Source organism: Eubalaena glacialis, chromosome 3 (genome assembly GCF_028564815.1).
Source record: "Eubalaena glacialis isolate mEubGla1 chromosome 3, mEubGla1.1.hap2.+ XY, whole genome shotgun sequence".
Classification (NCBI taxonomy): domain Eukaryota; kingdom Metazoa; phylum Chordata; class Mammalia; order Artiodactyla; family Balaenidae; genus Eubalaena; species Eubalaena glacialis.
This window is the reverse complement of record NC_083718.1, coordinates 5,226,776-5,246,186: the sequence shown is the minus strand read 5'-3', so window position 1 is coordinate 5,246,186 and position 19,411 is coordinate 5,226,776. Positions and strand designations below refer to the sequence as shown.

At 44.4% G+C, this 19,411-nt stretch overlaps 1 protein-coding gene across 1 annotated transcript in view; it reads left to right on the top strand.

Annotated features, from left to right (window-relative positions):
* Positions 1-18,314, top strand: part of CRB1 (crumbs cell polarity complex component 1) — a 282,452-nt gene extending 264,138 nt beyond the window's left edge. The window contains exon 13 of the mRNA XM_061185280.1: positions 17,972-18,314. Coding sequence (XP_061041263.1) covers positions 17,972-18,187 — 216 coding nt within the window. The 3' untranslated portion in view covers positions 18,188-18,314. The remainder of the gene's footprint in view (positions 1-17,971) is intronic.
* Positions 18,315-19,411: the final 1,097 nt, after the last annotated feature.

The window sequence follows — 19,411 nt, the reverse complement described above, 5'->3', positions numbered from 1 at the left end:
TGCATCTCAAGGGTTTGACACAGGAAACCTGGAGAACAGCCATCAGAGCCATCGACTTCCTTCGGGATCACGGAAAGAGGCTTTAAAGACCTAAGAGAGGGAAGGAGATTTATGGCACTGATCCCAAAAGACGATAAACATCGGACAGACTGTTGAAGAGCCCTACGCAATGAGAGAGGGAAAGAGGCCGAAGAAATTCAGGCGGTGCCAGGAGAAAAGGAGGACCCGGGAAAGAGCTAGAATTCTTCCCAAGTAGAAAGGGCCCTACGGCTGCCACACGTGCCCAGGGACGTGGATGAAATGCCTATATTTGCCTGGAGAGCACCATTAGCAAGACCAAAGCTTATCATTTTCCACAATTTGTCTGGTTGTCAGACAAGCCTCACAAAGAACTTTCCAAATGTTCTACCCTTTTCGAGTTCAGCTGCACCTGAAGGCTTGAGCCGTCCACTCCCTCCTCCTCGTTGCCAACTCATCCTCCCTCTGAGCCAGCTTCTTCTGCAGTAACTGCTCCCGTGGGATGAGCTGACATTCTGGGCCTCTCAGCAGGAAATCCAAAGTTTTGTCCTTTCACAAGTCCCACGACGATGCAGGGAACTGCCGAGTCCGTGCCGTCGCCTGCCCCCGAGAGTCAAAGAAGTAACCATCGCATCCCAAAGTAACCGTCGCATCCACACATGCGTTTCTACAACCTGTCTGACAGTGGGCTGGACACAGGGAGCGAGGAAGGAGGGCAGGGAATCAGGGAAATATAATCTATAATCCCTACTCGAAGAATTTCAAGAAAACAACAATCTAGTTTCAGAGGAAAAAGAGAAACTACAAGACATATTGAAAACAGCCCCTAATTTATGTTACTGAGTAAAAGCACAGTATGAGTTCACAGAAGTCTGGTCACTATGAGCTATTCCAAGAGGGGGAGTTTTCATGGAGGTTATGGGAATTAAACGAGGCCATAAAATACGAGAAAGATTATTTGGAGGACAGAAAACGGGAGAGCATTCAAGAGAGAAGAAAGGTCACAAGAAAAGATGCGATTGTGGGAACAAAGTTTGGATGATGTGAAGTACACAGAGTGACCAGGCCTGACTAGGACAGATGAAGGATGCTGGGAAGTGATGGGATGTAAAATCAGATAAATTCAACCTAGGGCAAGATTATGGATCCAAGCTCCTGTTGAAATCCAGCCCGAGAAGGAAGAGTCATTTCCTAATAACATGATTTAGGCCTCTCCATGCTTTCCTCTAAATTATTTCCAATAGGTTGTGATTATCTGTGGGCTGCCACTCACTTTGATTAGAAGGATTACCTTCCACCAGAAATGGTAGCACCTTTCTTTAATGATGGTTTTATTTGACTGATGAAAACGCCTCAATGATATTCTCAGTCTTATTCTTTCCTATTGGAACTCAAACTAATACAAACTGTTCCTTGCTCCAGATATTCTATTTTTTTTTTTTTAAATAATGCTGTTCAGGCAGGAAGTTTTGTTGAATAGATTTGGTGGGGTGGGGGGCTGTTTTTTCACTAGCTTATTAAAGGTACATATTCTTTAACTTAATTTTTGATTTCTACTAATTAAAATTTCCTCTAGGCATAGTTTTGTTAACTACGATTTGCTTTAAGCATCTTTTTTTAAACTTCATTTTTATCTTTCTCAAGTTCTTATTCATTAATTGAGGATTTTCAGGCCCATGATGCTCTCCCTTTTCTTCTCAAAGGACCAAAGGCATGTTTTGGTCTGAGGAGATTCAGATTGTCTCCCTTCCCTAAAAATTGAGCAAATTCCCTGGATCAGCACCATGAAAAAAAGATTCTTTGAGGCTATAGACTAATGCTGCTATCATTCATCACCTTAAAGTACATAAAATTAATAAATACATTTAGTCACTTTTTCTAAATGTCCCAATTGTGCAAATCCTTATAAAATGTACCCTAGACCAAGCAGGAGGTGGTTGAAGCATTTCTGTGGTTAGTGCCATCTATTTTCAGAGCTAAGGAAGCCAGAAGTTTCTGAAAGTGGACCATCAACTGCCCAAGGAGAGTCACCAGCCCAGGAAACCCCACTGGCTCAGGGACCAGGTGACCAGGGCCCCCTGGTGTCTCTTCCTCCGAGAGCTGGGTCTTCTCTGATGTTGAGCTGTCCCGATGACCAAAAGTGCCCAACGTGTAGTATCTCATTTAATCCTAACATCAGTAGGAATGTTATTGCCACTTTACAGATGCCAAAACTAAGGCCCAAACAAGTCAAGTGATTTACTCAGACTCATCACTGATTTTCCTCCAAAATACAATCTTGGGTTTCTGTTTCCTAAATTATAAAACACAACGCTTGGAGATTGTTTTTAAGCAGACTGCCCTACCCAAATATTTCAGAAATGTTAGCATTTCTTAATTGTAAAATGGGTGTTTGAAATAAGTACCATTATATATAGTTTACAGAAATGCAAGTTTTTCATGAGACAAACTGCATCCAGGGAACTCTGGAATGTTTTGAAGAACATTTCCAGGGAGAAAATGAAGAAATGGAAGTGGAAAATAGATTGTAAAATCTGCTCTGTGGCTCTCATGGAATCCGGTACCTATTTATTTTTACCAATTAAGTCCTGTGAATGCTAAAGATATTCACAGCTGGCAGTATGTACATTATCCTAATTTGCAGCTTCTTGAGGGTAAAGGTCATGTGTGTTTGAACTGGGATAACTCCATTGCCACTTAAATTACCAAAATAAATGCTCTTGAATTACAGAAACCAATATAAGCATCTCAGTTTAATATTGTATTTGCAGAACCCTAAGTGATGACTGTGAGCTTCCCACTCACCTCGTGGGGTGAGCTCAAGAGGTACAGGTTCTGAGTAATTGCATATAATTTGTCTTCTGCCCTGAGACAGAAATGGTGGCGTGTTTGGCAGGGTTCCCGCCACGGCGGCGGGAGAGGTTGGGACTACAACGTGCACCTTTGTACAGAGGCATTCTGGGACGTAAAGAGCCTGGGAGGCATTGTGAGAGTCATGAAGGTGATGTGCATTTACAAAGGGCAAAGCATTTGAGCGGCTCCCTGTTCAAATAAAATATTCTGGGAGGGAAGAGTAGGCTGTGTCCCACTTATTAACTCACATGGCACTGTTAGCCAGAGCAGATTTGACGAGGACACCATCCTTGGTCCAATTCCCTTTTAAGGATTTGTTCACTGATTTACTCATTCCAGTGGTCACGGATTGCAATCACAATGACAGGCTCCTGCTGAGTTCTCTGAGTTCAAAGTGAGGTCCAGGTGGGCCTTGATGTGCAGATCTACCAGGTCTTCCTCTCTACCTGACAAGTAAACCAAGTATCACCTGGATAGATCAGGAGCTGCTCGTCATCCATGTCAAGTTTGCTTTTGCATTTGTTTTACAATGCTATCTAATTTGTCAATTCAGTCAAAAAGAACTCGAGCACCTACAATGTGTCATGAACTCTGAAGTTGACAGGAGAGAAGAAGATGCTATATTCCGTTTGAGTGCAGCTTTCTAAATATAGGAAAGTATGGATCTTGAAATCACACAATAAGACAGAAATATGGCATGTAATGAACTGTAGGAGTCCACGGCCGAGAATATGCCAATTAGAATTTTTGCTACACAATTCAAAGCGTGTTCTTATAAATAAAAGTAGGTAGACTTTATAACATTTTTGTACACAGGTAATGCTGCCTTCCTTGATTTTGTACATGGTAGTGTAGGATAACCTTTTTGCGTCAGACTTTTTATGGGTAGTAATGTGCCATTGCAGTGGGACAGCTTAAGTGCATTTTAGGGACTCCTGTATCACCATCCTCATCAACCGGCATTTATTGAGTGCAGGAACTATAAATCATACTTATATACTTTATATAGAGTAAAATATGCATGCGTGGTTTCACATAAACAATGTTGAGTCCACTTTTTTAAATATACAAGAAAATAGGAGCTCCTATATAATGGTTTTGAAATTAGTGTCTCTAAAGGAGTATAAAAACAACCCTGTCATTCTTCCAAGCTCATGGAAACCTTAAATCCTTTGGCAGTGGGTGAAATGTGAAAGGCCTTCTTAGTTTGCCCCTAAGTGTTCCCCAGTGTCCTAAAAGCATTATAGACTTCTTCATTCAGGAGGAAGCAAAAGAACCAATGTGTTTTGGGGAACCAGGTATAAATGCTGTAGCTTCCAGAACGATTAGCTCCTTTTACTTGGAAATTAGCAAATGGATGTACAATTTTTAATTATAAATTTTAAACTTTCCATCAAAGTCAAATTGTGCTGATGTTAGTCAAACCTAATCTAGGCATTGATTCAAGAACCTGCTGATGGAGTAAAAAATACATGGAAACTTGTTAACAAGAAGTTCAATTATCTACATCTCAGCAAATCATGCCAGAGTGTCATGTAATCTGCTGAGCTCAGGCAGCCCAGAGCCAGGGAAGATCTCTTTCTTTTCTTCACCATTAATATTTACAGTTGGAAGCAATACGTGGCTGCAATCTCAGTGCTGCACCTACAAAGGGAGCTGTTGGCTTGATACCTTGTTTTCTGACACTGCGAAGCGAGGAAACAGCTACCTTCTTAATCATCGCCTGATAACATTGTGTTGAAACTGGAGGGTAGCACAGGGCTGTTTTATACAAGCAACAACCCTGGGAGATTTTCTGCATTGTTTCCTTGTTTTATTTCTTGATAGACATGCTGGGGTGTTAAAAGCATGGGACTGAAAGTTGTGAATTATGGGTCCTTTTCTTTGTTCTCCCCCTGAATTTTTCAGGGTCTATGCAGGCACAGTATATAGAGACAGCTTACCTCCCAGACAGCCACTGTGTGCTGGGCACCTTCCTAGAACTCACAAACAAAATCCTTCTACCTCTCAGCCTACTTTGTTGGAGCTTATTCTGACATGCAAAGTCCCAAAAAATTAAACCAACACCAATAAGCAGGGAAACGCAGCTGGTTATATAAGTGCTGTCCATAGCAAGAGACCTGAAGTGTAAAATAACTATTATTGCTCATCTCTCAGTGTGTAAATATGTCAAATAGGGTAACTTAGTTGAAATTCAGGGTAGATTTGGGGTTACATCTATATAGTGCTCTACCTAGGATGCATCTGTGCATAACTGAACAAGCCCTGACCATTTGGGTACCGGATCTGCTGCTTAAGTAATTTGTTACTTGGGACAAATTGCTTAAAAGATCTTTTAATTAAGGGCAATGATCTCTGTATCATTAGACTATTGTGAAGATTAAAATGAGGTGACATGTCAGATGCCAGGGAAATATTAAGTCCTCAGGTTTTAATTACTTTTCCTTTTTCCCCTATGTACCACCTTTTAGTTCCAAAGTGTTTTACAGCTGATCTCATTGTAGAATATCGAAAAGATGAATGGCCTGGGTAGAATGCACAAACAATCAAAGATCTAGTTGCCACCTTGTAGTAGAAATACTAGATTTATTCTAGGTTCCTGAGACCAGGGAAAGAGGCCTAAAAAACGGTAGCAAAGACATTTTAATAAAAGAGAACAATGAAACCATTGGGTAGAGGGCCAACCTCTAAGAACCTCTAAGGATAAAAATGCCTCTTAAAATGGAGGCGATTCCTCCCCAGGTCCGCCACACAGAGAGGAGTGGTTGGCTGAGGTGAGCCGCGTTGTAACTCTCTCTCTCTTCGCGGAGCTGTAGCTATCCCTTGTGTCGTTAAATCAGAGCAGGTGGCTTCCTTTGACACCCCGCGCTGTCAGTGGAATGCAAATGCTTCTCCTCACAATGCTGAGAGTCCCGAGGCTGTGTGTTTAATCTGTGCTGTGCGAGCAGAGTGACCCTGAAAAGAACACCAGTGCAGAGCACGTTTGGAGAATTGGCAGCCATCCTCGTAAACAGAATCGGGGAGGATTCTGCAAGCCTGGTGACTAATCTTGGTTTTCTTCCTGAGGCTCTTAGCACAGCCATATCCCTGAGGACAAGTCATCTAAATGGTGGTGGAATAGAAAAGTTATAGACCCAAGGGAAATATTTTATAAAGGTGGGAGAGAAGTGTTATTCTGGGGTCTGGGAAAAAGAAGCAACAAAACTGAAGAGGCTTAGTTTATAGTTTGAATTCTCAGTTCTCAGTCTCTTTGGGAGTTTAGAAAACAAAATTTCCATATGTTTCAAATTATTTAAGTTAGTAAGGGGAATATTCTTTAGGCAATTACTCCAAACTTCAGGGAAAAAAAAGAATGTAAATAATTAAAATTTCAGTATGACACAGAATATGAGAAAATGCAGCAATCAGCAAAGATTATCCGGAGAAAAGCCTTACATTTTGGAATATTAATGACAAATTATAGAACTAAAACACAATTTAACATGTTAGCTGGGTTATCTTATTTCTTCTTAAAAAGGTCTCTGAACTGGATAGGAAACAGAATCTGATCTTCATTTTATTAAAACAGTCACTAGAAATTAGTCAGTGGCAAAAGGAGAAGATTCGTCCTTTGAGCCCTTTGTAGGGAAGGAAGAGAACTTCTCAGGCAAGAATCTCCTAAACCGTTATTTCAAAAGGCAATGCAGACACGTTGTATATCATAATTACTGTGTACATACACTTAGAGCTCCAAAAGTGTAAAATAACCAGCACAGCTATATTGTCTGGTCTCATTTTATAATAGGCTGTTAAATTTTATGCTACATTAATACATGGAGATAGGGCAACTGTAGTTCAGCAGGATTTTTAGACTGAGTTAAATGCTGTTAGACTTTATTTTTGTCCCTCCAAGAAGGAAGGCTGTGCATCCTCAATACCAGTGTAAATAGATCTTTACCCCCAGTTGCATTTTGGGACATTTAGGTAGACTATTAACAAAATCAGACATAAGGTTTTTGTGTTCGTGTTTTGTTTTGTTTTAATCCTGCCATAGAGTTTTACCAAATGGCTTATTTGGAATTTGAAAGCCTGACTTCTGAAAGAACTCTTTAGTTCTAAAACTAAATACTACTTTAATCCATCTTCCCAATATGAAGGTTTCTATCTTTGCTGGTGGTAAGATACCCTGGTGTTCTAAGTGGTGACAAGCTCATAGATTTAGGAATGTTCACTTTGGATCCGACCAACCTCAGCATGGCAGGCTCCTTCCCTGTTTAGACATAGCCAAGTCTCAAACGATTTGGAAGGGAGAGAGCTGCGCCGTGAAAGGATTCCCGTTAAAGCACGCAATGCATCTTTCATCTTCCACGAGGCAGGCTTTGAAACTGAAAATCTGATAATTTGATGTAAACCGACAGTGACAATAGAAATAGCTACTTCTGAGATTATTTAAGAGAGGGTACAGGGTATAGACATTCATCCATGAAACACTGGAAGCAAGGGTTTTTATTTCTATGTTTGCTTTGTAAAATAAGAATAGAGTAAATGGCACAATAGATTATATAAACAAGGACTTCAATGACAAGCTGTCAAAGTTAAGGTAATATATTTCACATGGGTGACTTGATGCCACACTTTATCACCTGCACGAGGGGAAACCAATTTGAGTCTGGTCAATAAAATACAACCTCCAGAGCTGGGCCTGGGGCACAGCTGACATCATGCGGCCGAGCCTGGTGACTTGGCACTCACTTCTGCTGGGACCCAGCAGGCGCTGGCACGGCTGCCATGTGGGGGAGGTCAGACATTTAAGCTCGATTTGGTTAATAAACAGGGACGCAGGTATGTCAGGAGAGAGGATGCCGTTGATCTTCGTGCTCTGCTAATTTAATGCAGGTCTGAGGTATCAGTGGAACTAGTTATTCAAAAGCTGGATTTACTGCAGTCTCACAACTGTTGAAAATTAAACTACATGTGCTGCAAGTTAGGGGTTACTGGAGTATCTCATTATAGAGGCCGTTTTTTTCAGAGGCTGGAATCTTTGCTGAATTACTGAGGGACCTATTTGAATGTAGACTTGGACCAAATAATTTTCTGATAAGTTGACCATAAATCCTCAGTAAAATAAGCTTGGTGTTCTCAGCATATCTGTTAGCGTTTTTGATCATTTTTATGGCTTTCCTTTTGCTGGTCAAATTATCCTTATATGCCCCTAAAGCCCCCCTGATGTGGATTAAGCCAACACAAACCAATAGACCTTCATTACTCTGGCAACTGGTTCTGATTTGGGGGCAATAAATACAATGACACAGACTAGATTACCTTTGCCAAAAGGACATGTGATAAGCCATAAGGATGTTGGGGATTTGGCATTCTTTCTCCTGCTTAATGTGAGAATGAATTAATAGCAGCTTTTCACCGACTGAAGAAAGTTGGTAAGAAGAAAGAATTCCAAATGAGGAAAGGGCCAAGGTACAGCTTTTAGGTCAGGAAGGACGATGCCAGGAGATGGTGAGAAAGTCCATGGACGCCCACTGTGTGCCTGGCACTGCGTTAGGCTCCAGCAGGAGGGTTAGGGCCAAATGTGTGAGGAAACTGGCATGTGATGTGATCCATGAATGTCTCAGTGTCTAGGTGGGAGATAAAACCATCGATGGGAACAAGATTTACTAGGCAATAAAAGTATAGCAGGGAGAGAAATCAGCAAGACCCAGAGTAGCAGAAGAACAAACAGATAGTGAAGAAGCAAGATCCACAAATTGGGGGGTTAGAGGAATTATTTTCACTGTAACATCATTTTTAAAAGTATTACTTTTCTAACTTTTTTGGGGAAAAAATGAAAGCTAAAGAAAATCGGAAAAAAAAAAATAGTGCAGTGAACACATACCCTTCATCCAGTTTCAACAGTTCTTTAATATTTTGCTCCCTTTCTTACCTCTATATACATACATTTTTTGCTCTAGCTTTAGAAAGTAGGTTGCAGATGTTGTAACACTTTACCACTAAATATTTCAGCAAGTGTCTCCGAAGAAAAAGGACTCCCTTCTACAACCATATACCAGTATGGCACTCAAGAAATTTACCATCTCATGTACTATCCATGTTCAGATTTCTCTAATTGTCCCAAAATTGTCCTTTAGATTTTTTTTTTTTTTGATCAAGGATACAATCAGTTGCATTTAGTTGTTAGTTGTCATGTCATTTTAGTATGATTTAATCTCAAAAGTCTCCCTGCCTTTTTTAACTTGTTTGCTGGATATTCTCTTGCTTTTGAAATGTTGTATAAAATCAATTGATATACTTATCAATCACCTTCTAAAATCTATACACCATGGCAGAGAAGGGGTACAAAGAAATTTAAATCCTTCTGTGTCCTACAAAACCCAGGTGAGTAGAGGACTCCTGGCATATGAGGCTGATAGGTTTCTTAGAAGAGGTGTAGGTCAGATGTGCTAGGAAAGAACCTGCAGAGAATATCCATGAAATTGCGCATGCGATTCTGGCCTCTGCTTCGCTGAGGGAGAGGAGAGAAGCTTCCTGGAAGGGAATCTGTTTGGGTTACTGCCCAGGTTGGGTGAACGCTTTCCTGACACATGGGCTGCTGCTTCTCCTCCGCGTGCGGCTCTGCAGAAGCAAGAAGCACTTCCCTCCACCAGCCTCCCAGGCAAGCAGGAAAGGCCTAGGCCCGCTTCTCCTTCTCTCTCCCCCTGGATGGTGGCGTTTCCTTCTGCCCTCAACACCCTTCCTTACCTCCTTCTCCCAGCAGCTCCCTTTAAGAAAAGTCCACCTTCCCGCCTTTCTTTCTTCCCTTCATACTCGCCTCTAACAGAGTGCCCGTCGCCTGAACTGTGGCGGTTTGTGTAGCCGCCCGGCCCGGGACCATCACTCCATGGTGAACTCTCTAAAGGCGCTGCCTACGCCTTTGGATCCCGTGTGTCCAGGACCTAGGGAGCTGCCTGCCACGGTGGCGGCGTTCACTGACAATGCGTGAGTGAATGAGCGCGTGAACTAATGGGCGAACGATGTCCCCACCAATAAACTCCCGGCAGTAGAGAAGTCTCCCGACAACTGAAAAAAGAATCGAATCAAGGCGTTAAACAGAGCCACGAGCACTTCCAGTGGGTGAGTCAATAACAATTGATCGGCCACTCTGTGCAAAGCACTGCACTTTGTCGTGTCGGAAAGTTCCAGAGGAAACAGATACTCATCCGTACAGTCCTGAGGGGCGGGGTGGAGGGTGGCCTAACCCCCGATGAATAGGGCAGCACGTTCAAGTGCACGGGACAGGTCACGCCGGGCAGGCCGGGCCGCGGCTCTTCTAAACGCTGCTGAGCCCTGGGCTTCCGGGCATGAGATGCTGGGAGGAGAGCCCGCGGGGTCCCCGGGGGATCTGCAGAGGGCAGCTAAGCCCCAGGGTGCTCTGAGCAGAGGAGAGGTCTCCCGAAAGGGCGTGTTCAAGGGGAGAAGCGGCATGGGCGGGGGAGGGGCGAGGGAGGCTGGTCCCTGCTCGAGAAGGGCGGGTAAGGACAGTCGCTTTGCTGACGTGCAGGGCGTAGCTGATGCTGACCTTCACAGGGAAATGGGGGCAAAGTCAAAACGAGCCTTGACTTAAAACTCAGCAGGTTAGGCTTGACACGGTTAGGACTGATATGGTTAGCATCCGTGGGCTTCCCAGCCAGGTAAGCAAGCTCTTTTTTTTTCTGTAGGGCTGTCTGGCTGGGGTAGATTCTGGGGCAAGAAAGAATGGCTAGAGGACCGTTTAACCAGCCACGTAAGAGACAGTTACTGTCTTAACCAGGTTGTGACCCTGAGAATGAACAAGAGAGCAATGCGAGCGGAAGGGCAGGGGCCTGCGTTCTGAGTGGATCCCGGTGTAAAATAATGAAGACGGAAAGGGTGTCCGATTGACAAACACAAGTGTGGGCAGCTCCCAGTGTGGTGCGCACTACACACCCCGAGTCTTCAGCTGGCGACCACTGTTTTCTGGAATGCAGAGAGAAAGAGAAGGAGAGAAAAAAAGGAAAGGAAGTATGACTGTCTACCCAGGTTTTCTGAGACCAAAATGGGCCATGATAATGTCCAGAGGGTCACCTAGCGGAGACAAAAAGAATGTTTCACACATAGAAAATGGTATTTAAAAAAAAAGGGGGGGGGGGATCTCTCGCATCTCCTGCTTGTGTCACCTGACGACATTCCCATCCGGGCTCTGGGGCAGGAGAAGGTGAAAGCAAACTGTTTGTGGCTGAGTCCACGGAAAGGAATAGTAGCCAAGTTGTATAATAATAATAGCCCCCGTCACTCTTTGATCACGTGGTTCCTGATCTGCCGCACCGCCCGCTCCCCCACCAGTGTCTGCCCGCAGCCCCTCCGAGGCGCCCTGACCCTTCAGCGGAGTTAGAGAGCAGCTGTCTCTCCCCCTGTGAGTCACAGGCCGAGGGTTTCCTCCTGCAGGAATCCCCGGGGAGAAGCTCTGTGCGTGAAATTGAGAGCTTGCCATGTGCTGCTGGGCAAGCCTTCCGCCCAGCGGCGATCACCGCGGGGTCCCTGGGGCACGGATGCCGGTCCAGGGGCTGGGAGGCAGAAGGATGGAGCTGCACCTTTATGGAACTTCTGCCTTGGGAGGGGAGGGACGCCCCCCCATGAACTGTTAGGTGTCCCAGGGCGCGACGTGCTGGAGAGAGATGAAGCTGATTACAGTTAAAGAGGGCGACCAGGCAAGGCCTCCCTGAGAAGGTGACAGGATGTGATAATCCCTACCTGGAATTTAAATGTTTCTGTGCATACAACATCTGGTAACCCCCCTGACCCAGGGTTAGCAGAAAGGGCAGCAATTCTCTTCAAACAATAAATTTATAAAAACATAATGAAATCTGAGTTTGGGCTTCTGGGATTTGGTTCTTGTATGAGGCAAAGAGCGAATTTTTATTCATAAGGCCTGGTCTTCCAAGGAGAACAATTATATCACTTATACCACCTGCTTAAGGAGAGAGACACAGGAAAGCTGTGTCTCCAGACTTCTAGCTGCATCTATGCTCCTGCTGAACATGTGGCGTCCTGAGTAGGAAAGAGCTTGTGAGACATCGGGGCAAGAATTCCAGACCCAACACTAGATGGGTGGGGTTGGGAACTGCCGGGCTCACCGCTGTATTCTAGCTCCCACTGTGCTCACACAGAGGGCATGTTCAAGAACCACTTGCTGAATGCAGGAATAACTGTATCCCTTCACGACCAGTGTCACAGCACCCCTCAAATCTCAGAATTATGGTGCTGTTCCCCTAAAAGCCCACACACGTCATGCGTGGGCTGGTGGTCAGTTGTGAAAGAAGCGATGGTTTCAACTAGGGCTGGAACCCCAAACGTGCAGCCTTGTGCTGGACCAGCTCCTTTTCTGATTTGTCTCCCGTGTACCAAATTTCCAGTAGCAATTCCAACGTCTTCGGTGGGGCCTAATGTGGAAATCACATTAGAAGCTTCCCAGGACAGCACCCCTCCGGGGGCGGGGCTGGTGCCCGGAACCACCTCGTGTTGCCGGGTTTCTCCATCACCAGGCTGTCAAGACGGTCCCCAATTAGTAGAGTTGTAAGGAATTGTAATTACTTGGTGAGAATTGGTTGAAAGACTATGTCGGTTTCCTTTGAGAGCCTGTGTGTCTTCTGGGAGAGGCAGAGCAGCGGCTGAAGAGATGGGAGCACCAAGGAGAAAATGCTACTGGGCTGGCAGTTCAGACGCCCCCTGGTCCCTGGTCCCTGCAGCCGTCAGTGGCCTGGAGGGGCTCCGTGGCTGCCACGCTTCCCGGTCCTGAGCATTTTACAAGGTGGCTGGAGCATCTGCTGGGTGGTCCCCTCCCTGTGCCAGGATGCTGCCCAAGGCCCCGCTTTCAGCTTCTCAGTACCCTGTTTCCCCCCTTATAACTGTAAAGTGGACAGTGTCTTTATGGTTGAAAATTGGCTGCTGCAGCAATATTCATTTTAAAAACAGAGTTCTGGCACATATTCAATATTACTGTGGAAACGGCTGTTCCTAGCAATTCAGTAATAAGAGATAGTTCAAGGACCCAGGTCTGTGTGGGAGTTTTTTACCATCCACCAAATTGAAGACCTACTTGTTACAATAGTAATTCACAAGAACTGCTTGCTCTCTCTCTCTCTCTCTCTCTCTCTCTCTATCTCTTCTTTATTTTTAATTTGAAGGATGAGAGTCAAAGAGATGTCCTCATTTCACTTTAGATACACAGATGGAAGGTAAATATTATAACCGGCTTTGTAAAAACACATCTTTAAAGTATTTTTCCCATTAATCACTAAAGTTCATAATAGTACATAACGTACTATTATGTACTTGTGTAACACTACACACACACACACACACACACATTTCAGAAACTCACATATTGAAGCTGGAATATAACCTGTAATCAACTAGTACATCCAAACATTCTAACTTCCTGTCTTCAACTGTCTCCACATATTTCCACACAATGGACATATAAACTGAATTCTAAGAAGGACTTGGGGAATTCACTCCACCCTAGTGTTTTTCAGGAGCCAGTTTTTAACTCCCAACATTTCTGCTTTTTTCAACTACAAACGTACTTCCGCTGATTTTACAAAATCCGACGTGAGAAAAATATGCCCCTAAGGGGGAAACCACGGCCTCAGTCCTAGAATTTCCTCACTTCAAGTCAAAGCTTTAATGTCTTCACCTCCTTTCACCTGGAAATAGGAGGTCAAGTTTCCCAAGATATCCTGTTTTTCAGGCTCCTTCCAGTGTGTTTATTGTTTTCACATTTTTCCAAATTGGCCCTAAATATTATGACAGGCGGATCCTGGTGCTGAGGACAGAGAGAGTCTCATTACTTTTCCTTTCCAGACAAGCCAGCTCGTTCTGTGCTTTCAAAATCAGATGAACTGACCAGCAGTCAGCTAGCGAGGGGCTGTGGGCCCTGACGGCCGGATGGCCCAGGCCCCTGCCAGCTCCAGGTCAGCGGCTGCCCCTCTCGGCTCCCAGGCTGGGCTCTGAGTCCCGACTTGTTGCCAGAGTGGGTGGCACCTGGTGGGTGTCCTGACGCCCAAGCAGGGCCGGGGAAATCAGCCGGGGAAGGGTCATCACACTGAAGAGTGCCAAACAGGAGTGACCACAAGGACTGACTTCCCTTCTGAGCCTGCCCCTCAGAGAAGCTCCGCACACCTGGATGCTCCACGTCTCAGAGCAAGCCTAGGACACAGAACTGTCACCCCCGCTTTACAGGTGGGCAAATGGCAGAGATAAGTGTAGGACACCGGTGGCAAAACTGGATTCAAACCCATTTCCGTCTGTTTCACAAGTGCATTTTGTTTCCAGTCTCCCCTCAGAGGAATCACAGTATAGAATTCCTCTTCTGGAGTTTAAGGAAAAAAAGCGAATGTGTATTTCCAGAGTGTTCTAGCCTAGGCTCAGGTCAGAATGTTCAAAATAAGTTTTGGCAGTTTCCCCTGAGAATGCCAGCGTGCATCCTTGCCTTGGGTCACATTTGGCCACAACCAGTCAATGTTTCAGAATGAATCTTCCATGGAGGAAAAAAAATGAAGCACCTATTTATTTTATTCTGCAGATGGGGAGTTCAAAGTCACCACAGTTTAATGTGATCATGTATAAAATGTACATTTAAACAGGATGTTAACAATACAGATTGCAGCATAAGCCATCTGAAAAGTAATTTTACATGAAGTTTTCATGAATTTGGGGTCTATCTTTTCTGAAAAAGGTTATTCAAAAGTGCAGCATTAGCAGCACAACCCATCCAAACAGGCCTGGCCTTAAACTCACGCTGTTTTTCAGGACGGTCCACACCTGGCGGCCTTGTCAGTTCCTGTGTCCCAGCAGTTTCAGTTATCAAAAGATCCATTCCAGGGCTGTGTATTTTAAGCCCAGTTGAAGAATAGCAGAGCAAAAAAGGCCTTTCAGCCAGGGGAATTCAAAAGCAAAGGACCTTCCAGAGGCGATTTCAAACTCCGACTCCCTCAGCTCCCCACCAAAGCTGAGTGACGCGCCCTATCTGATATCGCTAGGCCAGCCATTTCATCCAAAACTTTATCTGAAGCTCGGAATTGCCGTGTTAGGTTTGTAGGTTGGCTCCCGGGTCGTATCCCGAGGCATTGAGGGAGTTCTAGTTCATCTTCCAGAATTAAATGAAATCAGCGAGGTGATGCATCACATCTTCACGGCTGCTCACATTCTCCTGTGCTGAGAACTTACTCTGGGACATTCTCTTTGGCTTTTGCATCTGTTGTGTCTCCTGACTCCCATCCCTGGGAGTAGTTGCTAGGACCTGGTGTTACAGGTGATCAAACCCAGGGTCTTGCAGGGACTGGCTGAGGCCCGCCGCTCAGCGCACAGCCGGTGGAGGCAGGGGGTTTCTCTCGGGTCTGAAGCTGGCCCTTCCATTCTGTCCACATTGCTGAGAGCAGTGGAGCCTCCACAGACAAGAGCCTTGGTTCCCTGCAGGTCCCGAGATAAGTGAAGCGGATCAGTCCTCTGGTTCTGCCAGAACTGGGGTCCCAAGGAGAACTCAGCGCCTACACCTGCCATGTCCCCTCCCTCTCCAGCTGCAGGGCAGCAGGTGCGAGGGTCTGGGCGGCATTAGCTTTCCCCGTGCAATCATTCTCAGCCCAAATGAGAAGACGCCAGAGAAGTTTAGAAAACAGAGGCAAACCAAGTGATTCGTCTCCTCTCTGTGTGGGTGTGGACCCTCCCAACTCACCCACCCAGCAGAACAACCATTGACTCCCAAAGATGACACAGTTTACTGGACAGATTAAGGAGAATTCAGCATCTAGGAACAAGAGGGTTACACAATCTAGAGGTCCCCAGATAACACAAAGGGGTCCATCTGTCCTGCTGAGACCCAGACTCTTGAGCTTTCAAGGCCAGGTCTATGGCTGTATTCATCTGTCCCAGCCCACAGTTATCCCTACAGATAAAGGATGTCATTGCCACACAGTGTGGCCGGAGAACCTGCCCTCTAGTTGAGGTAAACAAATTTTCTCAAGAACGACTGAATTCTATGAAACTCTATATGCTTTTCTCCAATAACTGGAAAAGCTGCTGTGACCCAGAATTTTAGACAATAATGTGGAGAGTAGCAGCGCACACCTGAATGTTGCCCAGGAACCTGACGCTAGCTTTTCCCAGCCTAAAGGCGGTCTTCCCGTGCACGCCTGTTTCTGCTCCTGTGTATCTTATCCCAGTTAATGAGACCCCAGCCAACAGGGTCACCTCCTGTGGTGACCATCCTTGTCTTCCCTCCGCTCCTCCCCAGCCTCATTCGCACAGTCTGCCGTGGAGTGAGTCCGCCTCCCAAGTCTCTCTCCACCTTTTCCTCTTCAAGTCTCACTCCACTGGCAAACTTAGACCGAGGTCATCTCACCACGACTAATACAATAAACTGCTATTTGCTCCACCTCCAGCCCCACCTTCACTTCCACCCACCCTCCACCCTGTTACCAGAGCCAAGTTTTAATGAAACACAGACTTGATCATACCATGCTCTCACTTAAACACCTTCACTGGCTCCCACTGACCTCAGGACCAAGTCCGAATTTTAGTGTGGCTTTCAAATTTCTTGTCCAGATTCACCTACCTTATAGTTCTATCTCTCACCAACTTTTTAAATCTTTTTCCCACTCAAACATACACATTTATGGACAATACATTTGGTCATGCCGGATTTCCTACTGTTTCCCCAAACTCTAAGGACTTTTATATACTCTTGCCCTTTTTATTTCAAATTGTTTCATCCAAGTAGAATTTCCTGCTCGAACTATTTGAATGTTCATTTATCCTTCAAAAGGTAATCACATGCCACATTCCAATATTACTCTACCTACACCCCTATGCAGTTCATTTATGACATTATCATAACGTGTTTATAATGTATGATTATCTGTGTATATGTGCGTGCGTGTCTGAGCTCCAGATTTCAGACTTTGACTTGCCTTCTATTTTTATCTCCTAGCTCAGTTCAATGTTTATAGCAGATAGTCAATAACCATTGTTGAATGAGTGAGGAAACTAATGAAGCACATTCAGACGAGGCTCATAGTCAGTACACCCAAGACAATATTATGAAGAGATACAGTATTAAAGGATTATATTAATTATATAATGGCTAAATCAAAGCACAGTGAACAACAACAGCAAAATAAAAAACACAAAGGAAAACAAAGGTGTTTAAAATTCCCTAGGATGTTAAACTAACAAAGATTACATTTCTAACAGTAGCTTGGTTAGATAACAGGGAATGGGTCCTAGAGAAAGCTAAATGAGAAGGTAAACTAGTTTACTTCTGCTTTTACTTACCCTGACAGAAACATTTCTTTGAAAACCTATTAAAAATTCAAATAGCAACTGTGTCCTGTCCTTAATATTTCTGTGCAGCTAAATCAGTTTCATTTTACCCATTGCTAAAAAGTGCTTGGCAAACACATTGGAATCAACATTAGAAAAACTACTCTGTCCAAGGCACACCCCTGAGAGTCCAGGACCCAGCTCCTCCGTGCAGGGCTCTGCCTGCAGTTTTCTGTTCCCAGGTTTGGTTCCACGTGGCACACGTGTATTTTCACAACCATTCAATTGTCACATCGAATCCAAGTCAAAGTGATGACTGTGGAAACCAGCGCATTGCAGCCCAGCCTATGTCTCGAGATCTTTCCCATGAGACCCAACTAATTTAATTTGCTTCCTTTCCCAAGAAAGGCTGTAAAACAACCATATTTTTCGGTGCAAAATCAGAACTTTTTGCAAGGGAGTCGAAAGACTGTGAGCCATACATCTCTATAGATGCAGAACTATTTTACAAATAAACGTGTGGGTTCATCCTTTGGCCTCGATGTCACACAAATGACCTCAGTCACTGAAATTAAGACACAGTAGATGTCTCCTGCCTCTAGACCTTGGACTCTAGAGACAGTCACATTCTCATGATCTGGGAATAAGGACACCTGACTTTCCTTCCACACCTTGATCTTTCTCCAGCACTGAGTGGCACCTGCGCTCTGCTTGGTTTCCATTCCAGGGTAGTTCCTTGACCTGGACATTCTCCTTTGCTCTGTAACTCACATCACAATTATTTCTATCCTTGCAGTTGGCAGACGACTTGCTCTCAGACGTCTTCACCGCCATCGGTTCAGTGACGTTAGCCTTGTTGTTGATCCTATTCCTGGCAGTGGTGGCCTCCGTCGTTGCCTCCAACAAGAGAGCAACTCAGGGGTCCTACAGCCCGAGCCGTCAGGAAAAGGATGGCTCTCGCGTGGAGATGTGGAGCATGACGGCTCCCCCTGCAATGGAAAGGCTGATTTAGGACCATCCTGTCTCTAGAGGAAGAGATCCACACACTGCAAATGGGACACTTGTACCTGAGGGTTTTTCTGACAAACCTGGAGACATCAAGTTACAACCGGGACCACGCTGAAACTGTGGGAAGGACTCCTATGACCACCATACGGATGTTCATAGTGGTTCAACTTGACACCATTGTTTTATTGTATTATGTTAGCCAATCACGGAACAGTGTTTCTTGTGCCAATAATTTCAGCCTCATAATTAGCAAAAATACCTTCCTGAGGATGTGACTTCTGGGAAAAGCTCCAGTGCCTGACATTTACACTCTGTACTCTTTGCAACTTGGGGACACGTTTTTAGTTTGCCCATCAGCCGGCAACTGCATTTTTTTCACACAGAAACTACAGAAAAAAAAAAAAAAATAGGCACGTCTCTCACTCTTCCTGTCATGTGGCGAAAGGTTTTAGTTTGTACCTATGAGGAGATGCACATTTTTTGTCCTTCAGTCATGGATTCGAGAAAGTTATGGGAAAGACCTATGGTTAAAAAGCGACTCACCATCCACAAATAAAAATTGAAATGTGGTTGTTCCTCTTTCTGAGTATTTTTTTTTTTTGCATTTTGTGACACTACATGTGACAAAAGTAACCTCTAGGAGCATTTGAAGAACGTTTTAACTAAATCACCTCAAGCGCTACATTTAAAGTCCTTGCCCTTTGTAAGGTGTTGCTTAAGGTCGAAACACTTTCCGAGGCAGAAAACAGAATAAAAGGAAACCTCGTATTCTCAAACCTGAAAGACCAAGCTCTTTCCTTCCAACTGCTTTTTGATAAGTCAGTGTCAGACAGTGACCTTGTCTAAAGGTAAGAACCCCAAAGTACAGTGCACGCACCTCAAGGAGCATGTGTGTAAGACTATCTGTGTGGTTTGGAGGGAAAATACTGGGCCTTCTATTTATGTATTTTTTCCTCCAAAGATTTAATTAGATTTTTATATGTGTTTTGAAATGCATATAGCATGCTATTAAAGTAGTATATAAATAAAAAATTTAAATGTATGCATATATTGGTTTGGCCAAAAAGTTCGCTCGGATTTTTCTGTGCCATCTTATGGAAAAACCCGAACGAACTTTTTGGCCAACCCGATATACTTTGGATATATGCTCAAAAAATTAATAACATGAATTTTTATATATGTTCTAGAGCAAGCCATGCTCCTCAACTACTCAAGGACACCACTCCAG